The following is a 9,511-nucleotide window of genomic DNA, read 5'->3' as shown; positions in this document are numbered from 1 at the left end:
CTTTCAAGGTTGTTTTTACCTTTTAATATTTTCATTATTTTTATCGTGCGTGTGTGTGTTTTACTGATGGGCAGTTACAAATAATATTTGGGTTGTCTTAGAGGGAAGAAGTAAGACAGAAAAGAATGGTAATACTGTGAAACAGCTCAAAACATGGGGTTTGTAAAAAGAATTCAATCAGCTATAAAAGCAAAATGCTAAACACTTTTAATACAACACATATATTTTGGGGGTATAAACAAGATTCTATATAATATAATTTTATTTATCTTTTCACCATCAGCTGTCACCCAATAGTTGAGCTTTGATTGGTGCAGACAAACATCTCTATTAAAAATTCTTCAACATTTTTTTAAAATGCTATTTTAGATAACGTACACATTTAACTTTCTATTTTTTTAGCTTTAACATGTTCTTTATAAACACATTCAAATACATTTGTTTATATAGTTGTTCCTAAAATAAGGAAACAAGTTTTCATCCTACACTAGATGTCTATTGTTTACCATTATATCAGGTAATAAAGAGTACATTTTGCTAAATAGGCTGTCTGCTCTTTAGGCATAGTTCATGAAAGAATTAGATAGACAATGATAATTCGGTTTTAGTTCTCATAATCTCATACGAAGCAAAGTGGAATTCTTCCGTTACCAGAGAAATGTCAATGGGGAGTCTGTCATCCAGGTCATCGTTGTCTAAGGTGTTCTTGGATTATAAACAAAACACTTTTAAGGCAAAATACCAAGAAAGTCCAGTTGCCTTTTAGAAAAGCACTTTTAGGTTTACCAGTGGAAAAAACAGTTTTTACAATGTAAAGGTGATTTTGATCTTGGCTATGTTATGCTACCTTTAAGACTGATTCTCAAGTGTATTAAATGAGTACTAGCTAAATGCATGGTAATAGGTAATAGGTATTTTAATCATGCGTTATTCTGTCCAGTTTTTTGGATTCTAAACTGAACTACACAGGCTGGGTTCATACAATAGCTTGATCTGTCTTAATGTGGTTCTTTGCTTTAAGTGCCTCTTAGAGTTGAAGGTGTTCCATCTTCATGCAGTTTCAATAGGTCTGATCTGTCAGTCAGCTTCAACAGATGTGGTTTTATATCCACATCTGTTGTATCCAGAACCCACTTTGACAAGTGAAACATCATAATTGCTCTATCAGTTAGAAGAGGCTATCACAGCATTTCATAGAAATGTTGTGACATAAAATTGGCCATCAATCTTTGTTCAAATGAAGTGCTGCTTTGAAGATTTGCACAACTTACTCAGTATGTGTAATTGTGGTTTTCTATCTTGCTAACAGCTGAGAAGTATGTAGTCCATGAGATTTCTGTGGCCCCAACTTGCCTTTTTTTTAAACTACCCCTCAGTACTTTCAAGTTGAATTGCCAAAATTCAATAGTACTAGATGTTTTCTGCCACTGTGGGATGTAAACTGCAAGCATTATACGCTTTGAAATGAATCAACACTTCAGGTAGAATAAACATGCCAGTCACAATAATAATAAATAATCATATTTATTGATATCGCTGTACCAGGAGACGCCAGAGTCGAAGAAAAAGTAGAAAAAATAACAAAATATTGCGACCTGGCCATCGAAACTACGTGATTATGGATGAAACATGACAGTGATACCCATTGTCATTGGGGCACTTGGCACCATGTCCAATAATTTTACAAAATACATCAAGAAATTACAGCTTCCTGCAATAACACCAGCGGAACTGCAAAAAACTGCTACTCAGAACATGATACATTTTAGGAAGATACTTGGTTGATACAGCAGCCTGGATCAACCATCAGTGCCAGTCAATAATATTTGTGATACATCTTTAAATGTTCAGTTGACTGAGTTTCATGTTTAATGAAGTATATTATTATTATTATTCTCCCCAGACCCTTCTGCATTCTATTTGATCCTAGCTAGATTTGGCCACCGTACAAGCGAGTAGAAAAGTAGAATCCCTGTATTTGGAGCGTCAATTTCTCGTTGGTTTTATAATTCATTGTGGATTCCGATTTCAGCAAATTGCGCCTTCAGACGTCTTCCTGAGCCGATATATATTCAATCAAATAAAAGTTTCAAGGGCGCTCTTAAATAATTATGAATAATGATTTTAGAAACTTTAATAGTTCCTCCCCCAGAACCACTTGGGGAGAGTATTAAAGAAACACTCCCTTAGTTTTTAAAATGCAAAGCTTTCCACGAAGCAAACAGCAGCCTAAAAACTGCGCCACAACCATCCATGAGTCGTCAAAAAATACGTCAGCAAGCGGCGCAAGTACTTCCCGACAACGTCAAAGTAGCTGCTCACCTAACAATACCAACTTAGGCCTTTCGGTTCAACTGCGTTTGCGCAGTAAAAAATAAAGGCCCAATGCGCACGCGCTCTCACCACCTTAGTCTCATTCTACGCATGCGCGTAGCCCTCTATTAGATTTCTCATGCGCCGGCCAAGTCAGTTCCTCTTTTCTAGTAACTTCCCCGATCTATGACGTCATCAGTAGGCGCCGCAATTGAGCCGGGCTGTTTCCGTTGAACTCTCCGAGAGTGGGAGAGCTTTATAGTGGTGGGGTGCGCGCGCGCGCGAGGCGGTGAGGAGAGAGGAGAGGGTCGACCTTACCCAGCATTCGCTGCGCGGCTTGGCTAACGAGCACAGGAGGCCGCCCCGCCGTTCGTCCACCCGCCCCGCGCGCGCCATGTCTGAGAGCGGCGAGAACCCTCCTGGGCCCCAGAGCCCCACCGATTCCCCCGTCCCGGCCGCGTCTGCCTCAGCATCTGAGCCGCGGATCATTAAAGTCACCGTGAAAACCCCGAAAGAGAAGGAGGAGTTCGCGGTGCCAGAAACAAGCAGCATCCGGCAGGTGAGGCGGGGAGCCAGACCTAGGCAGGGGGAGGGGCGTGGCCGGTACCACCGCTCGGCGGCGAGGGAAGCACCGACCACCCGGCTCCTACCGGCGGCGCCTAGGCCGCCCAAAGGCCGGGAGAGCGCGCGGCGCTTCTGCACAGTCACTGGCCCAGCTGTTGGCGCGGGCCTGGAACAGGGATTGGACGCGGACTAGGCTCCAGAGTGGAAGTTGGAGCGGTTTTTTTTCCCAGGTGGGTTTGCGGAGAGAAGTGTGGCTCAAGCGGCTTTCACTTCCCAGTCAGCGTGTCCTGGATAGATCCCAGCCCTTGAGAGAAGGGGAGGCTGACCCATTGGATCTAGTTCTTGGAGGCCGGAGATGCTGAGGAAGGACCTCGGTTTTGCCTAGAAAGGACCAAAAAAACAAAGGGGTGCGTGCGTGCGTGTGTGAAATCTGCACTTCTGTTTTGAGCACAGTCCTCACCTGCTAGCAGGCCTTGGGGTTTAGCATGGGAAACCAATGGAAGGCATCGAGTCGTTTCAAACACAGGCTGGTTTTCTACTTCTTCACATGAGCCCCGTGTCTTCTATTGAAATGGCTGCTGGTGATGGTTTAGGCCTCTGTGGACATATGAGTGGGAGAGTGCTTGTAGCTGTAGGAAGGAAATGGTGGACTTAAAAGGCCTTTGATCTGATTCAGCCCCTATGCTCTACAATACATTAACAAGTAGATGGTTATACAGTCTGTTGGTTTGGAACATGGGTTTTGTTTTCTTTACATATTTACACGTTGAAGGATTGCAGTAATTGATATGTAGTTTCTTTTGTAGAAGAATGTTTTCTGGAAGAGATGCGTGATATAGAAGTAACTCACAATACATATTGTAGATACAGAATGATACGTGGTGCATTATCTGTACTGGTCTTCTTGATGTATGGTCTACCACTTGTATACAAGTAGTCCTTGACTTACAACATTTCATTTAGTGACCGTTCAAACTTACGGCGGCACTGAAAAAAATCACAATCATTTTTCACACAAGTGTTGCAGCATCCCTGTGGTCGCGTAATTAAAATTCAGACGCTTGTCAGCTGACTCATATTTAGGATGATTGCAGTGTCCCGGGGTTCACGTGATTAACTTTTGTGACCTGATAAGTCATCAGGGAAGCCAGATTCACTTAACAACCATGTTACTAACTTAACAACTGCAGTGATCCACTTAACTATATCAAGAAATGTCATAAAATGAGGCAAAACTCACTTAACAAATGTTTCACTTAGCAACATAAACTTTCGCCTCAATTGTGGTTGTAAATCGAGGACTACCTGTATTTCAAAATCCATGTATTGCAGATATTTAAACTTCTATACGTGTGACATTATGTCTTAAGCATACTATCTGCCAACCTGTTAACACAACTATCTTTATGCTCTGGCCTGTAGAAAAAATCAATACGGTATTGTAATTTGAATTAGGCCTAATTTCAATTTTGAGATGGAAACCAGTGAGCTAAACATCACTGTAATATAAAGACAAATTTAGAAATTATTGGCAAAATCTAAAATTTCTGTAAACACAAAATTTAACAAGTATTCAACAGAGTAAAAATTTACCAAACAAGGGAAATTTATTCATGCTAAATAAACTGAATACCATTTACTGATACTGGTACTGGTACCATTTACTGGTACTGGTACCATTGTACCAGTAAATTTGAGGTGTTTTTTTTATTTTATCATTCTAGTTTTATTATTTCTAAGAATAGATTGGTTAGCATTCTGGTGTCTTAACCTTTTGGCTTGCCTGGGCCACATTGAGTGAAGAGAAATTGTCTTGGGACACATGTAAAATATATAATGTATATAAATCACATAATATTAAAAGTTTACTATCTTGTGGGGCTGCATTACTAGCTATGGGCTATGGGTTGGAGTTAAAGTTTTGGTTCATACTGTGCTTTGAAAGAGAAGTTAAGACTTTCACTTTTATCTCAACATTAAACTCTTTATAACAGACCCAAAATTGCCTTATTATTTGACTTTTAGAGGAATCATTATTTTTAAAGGAAATTTACAATCTGCTCACAAATATTAGTTTTTAAAAGTATTTTTAATTTGAAATATTTGGGATGTATGAGTTTGTAAACAGCATATTTAATTAAAGTGAAACTAAGTTTAGTCTGAAAACTGAAGACTTTGGCCATAAGCATATTACATCCAATGTAATAATTTTACTATTTTTTTTAATGATAAATTTTACAGATGTTAGAAACCAATTTGTATAGATTATTTTTCTCTGGCATACTGGCATTGAAGCATCCAATTTCATGATTTATTTAAATGACTTGCTTCCTTGTATATATTTTGCTGTATGGCTACAATATACAGTTACTGTCATATCTGTGGGACAAAAACTCATCTGCAGAATACAATAAGAAGTTACAGCAAGAAAAGAATCAAATGTGGGATCAGAATGCCTGTGAGAAATCTTTAATAAATTATCTTGTTAGATAAGTTTGGAGAAATGTTTCAAAAGCAGAATTTGTTCTTTTACATTCTTGTATACTTAGGTGCCAATACCTTTTAAATTATAACTTCTGCATAATATTTCAATCATATCATTTACATATGGCTGAAAAATATTTTAAGACATTTAAGATATTAATAAATGATGCTTCAGAAAACTGCATGTCAATGTCTAAGGGTGTTTTAAAATTATTTTTAAGATTTTATGCCGTTTATGAAGAGATAAGCACATTTTTAATCTGTTCTACAGATGAGTTTTTATTACATTCTGTCAACTGGAATAAGAAGTATTCATAGTGTTTGACTACTTTATCAAAAAGACCTTAAGCTGTCATAGGAATGGAAAATTCTCTTTTACCAATATTAAATAGACAGTAGATTATGGCTCTGAATAAAATAGGACTTTCTATAATATCTTACTGTTTGGTTCAGGGAGGAATAAGCTTCTGGATGTTGTCAACCATACCTATTATCAGAATTCTGAATCATGTTTTTTGTACAATCTTTCTGATTCTAGGAAGATTAAATTTAGTTATTAAACTAAGAAATATATTTATCGTATCTAATTATGCTTCCACATTTGAGAACTAATGTAACTTTTCAAACCTAGTTAGGCAAAGTTTTAAAAAGGAACAACTAATGTGCCACCTCACTGAATCATCCCATATTAGCAGAATGCTTGGGTTACAAGCTGACATACTGAACATCTAAACATTGGATGATTAATTTATTATAAATTTATAAATTTGATTTAACCTAAAAAAGCTAAAATATTTTTTCTTTCCTAGTGTCTGAAACTTTCGTGTTAGATTGCATTGAAGATTATGGATAGTCAAGTGTTATAATACTTCATGGAATTTGAATATAATTATTGTTTGTGTACAGAATGTATTTTAAAATTTGAATAATAGAAATGGAAATTTGTGCATCTGAATATTGTTAAGTAAATAGTTACTAGATTAAATACTATATTCATAAAAAAGAATCAAAATTCTGCTAACCCTATAATAATTTGCAGTGAAGGATTTCATCTTGCGTTCCCCAAATAGAGGGAGACACTATCAAAAGGGAAGCTGCTTGCAGCAGGTGGAGGCAAATATCTGAACTTTAAGCATGCATAAGTTTATTTTGTGTGTTCAATACAGGTACAACTTAAATCTTTCTACAGTTAATCTCCTTTTGCCTCAATTTTGCCTTGTTTTTCTTTCTTCTCTTCCCATTGTTTTCCCCTCTTTCTTTTGTTTTCTTTGTATCTTTCAATTTCTCTCAGTTCTGCTGAAGAGGAGGATTTTTATAAAGGTATACTTGTGTTTAAGAGAATATGTTTGTAAAAATACATTTAGTTTTACAAAATGAGTTTCTTCATTTAGAGTATTAATCAGTTATTAACTTAATGAATAGTTTTTTTTGACCTGACACGGGTTTGTTTGGGTTTTTTTTGACATATACCCAATGCACATATACACACATTGCATAGATGTGCTCTTTAGAAATACATCATTTACTGTGAGGAAAAAATCCAAGATTGATTTCAGCTGGAGTTGCCAATTAGCTGGTAGCAAACAACTTCGTCAATGTCTTAAATATTGATACAAATTTCTGTATTTTGGATTCAGTCTTTGAACAAGATCTTAAATATTCACTTTTTTATTATATACTATGTTAACCTGAAGCTTCTCTACTTCCGATTTTCTTAGGTCACATGCTGTAGATCATTATTGGGATAAGCATGGGTTGGAGTATCTGCACTTGCTTTGATGTTTTCCACACGGTACAGGATTGGTGTATGTGGTTAAAGCTGAGTCATGGTATAGTTCTTTGGTACAAAATCTACTCACTCACTGTGTGCATGGCATTGATTCCCAGCCAATGTGGGGTGTAGGAGTTCACATCCTTTGTCAACTCATCTTCTAGTTTCTTTTCATGGAATAAATTTTGCAAGTGTTTAATCTTTTATCTGTTGATTTCCAAGCCAACTGCTCTATTTACCAAGCAGCAGCTAAATTCAATTAGCTGCTGCTTGCCTCTTGGACATTGTGGCTAATGATTATAGTATCATCAGCTAAAACTGCAGGTAGGTGAGCTTCTTGCCTTTATCTGCCCAGTTGAGCCATCTGAAAATTCCAGCAAGAGCCATTGTGAAAAGATTCAGAGAGATTGTGTCACTTGTTGGATAACTTGATGTAATAGGATGTTGATGGACAGTAAAAGAAAGTGATGTCAGTTGAGCCACCTTCTGTTAGCTGGGTGTAGTTCTTATTGATATCTTGATTTCACAAGTACATTTCTGATTGCATACATTTATATACTGTCAAATGCTTTTTGACAGTCAGCAAATACAAAGTATAAGGACACAGATTTTTCCTGTTTGTTCCATTAACTGGTTAATTGTGAGGGGGGTCGTTCATGGTTGAGTATCCTTTGTGAAAATTGGTTTCTTTTCATAACTAGGGTTAACTTTTTCATATTTTGATCATTATAACTTGAATAAACTTAAGAGTTTATGAGAAGCTATGTTGGATGATAATTAGCAAACTTTGGAGTTTATATATAAGAACTGTCTTTGAAGATTTCCATTGGTCAGAGATGCCACCTGTGTCTAGGTAGTCATTAAAGAATGTGGTCAGTTGCTTTATTAGCTTTATAAACTTCAAAGGTAATGTGTGGCCCTCGGGCCTTACCTGATTTTGTCTGTCAAATTGTATGAAAAGCCTCATCTAGCTTGATTTTTGATACTTTGAATTTTTACATAAATGTTAGTGTTTGGACGTGGCTATTTTTGAGGTAAAGATCATAATATGAAAATGCTTGCATTTTTCAAATATTCATTGATCAGTTGTGCTGGTATCATCCTTCTTGAAGGCCCCTCTTTCTGTTACATTTCCTTCTGGCATTTTTAAATGGTGCTTCTCACCTCTTCCTTGTTTTCACAAGTTGTAATTCAGTCATTTTCATAGTCTTCTTTTAGCTTCACTTTGCATTTCTGCTTATAGAATTTAATCCTGTTGAGTGTATTTTCTCCTTTGACCTTCTTCCTCTTCTCTAAGAGCTCTCTAGCTCTGTTGCTAATGCAAGAGTTTCTTTCAACTATTGTCTGAATTTTTGCTGCCACTAGGCAGTTTTTGTGTTTCCTGATGAGATAGTCATATTGTTGGGATAGCACTAAAGTTATGATTCCCATTTTTTTCCAAATCTTTTTGTATCTATTGTCATACTATCAATGTTGAGTCAGTGTACTATTTTAACATTTGTGATAATTTCATATAATTGCCCAATAGCAATAGCACTTAGACTTACAGACCGCTTCACAGTGCTTTACAGCCGTCTCTAAGTGGTTTACAGAGTCAGCATATTGCCCCCAACAATCTGGGTCCTCATTTTACTGACCTCGGAAGGATGGAAGGCTGCGTCAACCGTGAGCTGCTCAGAATTGAACTGCCGAACTGCTGGCAGCCAGCAGAAGTAGCCTACAGTATGCATTCTAACCACTGCACCACCATGGCTCTTAATACGTAGTAGTTCTGTTTTATTTTAAAACATAGCCACCTGTCTTTCAGCCAACTCTGGGTGGCTCCCAGCTTTGGTTTCTTTGTTAGGAAAATGCCAAGTCCAGCATTTCTTTGCTGATTTTTCAAATTAGGTATTCATCACCTACATTATTTGTAGCTTAGAGAAGGTTGCTAGTTGTTCATCATTTTCATTTGGTTCACACAAGAATTTCCCTATGAAGCTTTTACTCACTTGGCTTGCGTTACTCAAGCATTTATATTTCCTATGATTTTCTTTTTATGGACTGGTTGGGTTAACTGCTTTGGAGAAGCATTTGGTTTCATCTTTGTCATTGCTATTGTGGGGAAATTGGCATTGACTAATGAATGGTAGATGTCATGCCCCCATTGGAGCCTGAATCTGCAGAGGAGGACAGATCGAGGGGGTGGCTTCATTGGCTTCGGAAGAATATGGGGAGGAGCAGGCCGAGGCAGCCCAAGGCCCCTCAGGATTGGGACAGCTTGTTAGAGAGGAACGGGGGCAGGATGACCTAGAGAGGGCAAACAGTAGACATGAGGAGCGACGGAGCTCAGGCGATGAGCAAGGACCGCTCCTCCTGATCCCCAAGCACAGAGAGTGG

At 37.7% G+C, this 9,511-nt stretch overlaps 1 protein-coding gene across 2 annotated transcripts in view; it reads left to right on the top strand.

Annotated features, from left to right (window-relative positions):
- The first annotated feature begins 2,523 nt into the window (after positions 1-2,523).
- UBQLN1 (ubiquilin 1) overlaps positions 2,524-9,511 on the top strand; it is a 32,918-nt gene continuing 25,930 nt past the window's right edge. For both annotated transcript variants that reach the window (XR_011600082.1, XM_070938659.1), the window contains exon 1: positions 2,524-2,872. Coding sequence is in view for 1 of the 2 variants with exons in the window: in XM_070938659.1 (XP_070794760.1) it covers positions 2,708-2,872 (165 nt within the window). In the remaining variant the exon portion in view is untranslated. The remainder of the gene's footprint in view (positions 2,873-9,511) is intronic.

Source organism: Pituophis catenifer, unplaced genomic scaffold (assembly GCF_029215685.1).
Source record: "Pituophis catenifer annectens isolate HBS135680 unplaced genomic scaffold, rPitCat1.0.hap2 SCAF_2, whole genome shotgun sequence".
Taxonomy (NCBI): domain Eukaryota; kingdom Metazoa; phylum Chordata; class Lepidosauria; order Squamata; family Colubridae; genus Pituophis; species Pituophis catenifer.
This window is presented reverse-complemented; position numbering and strand designations above follow the sequence as displayed.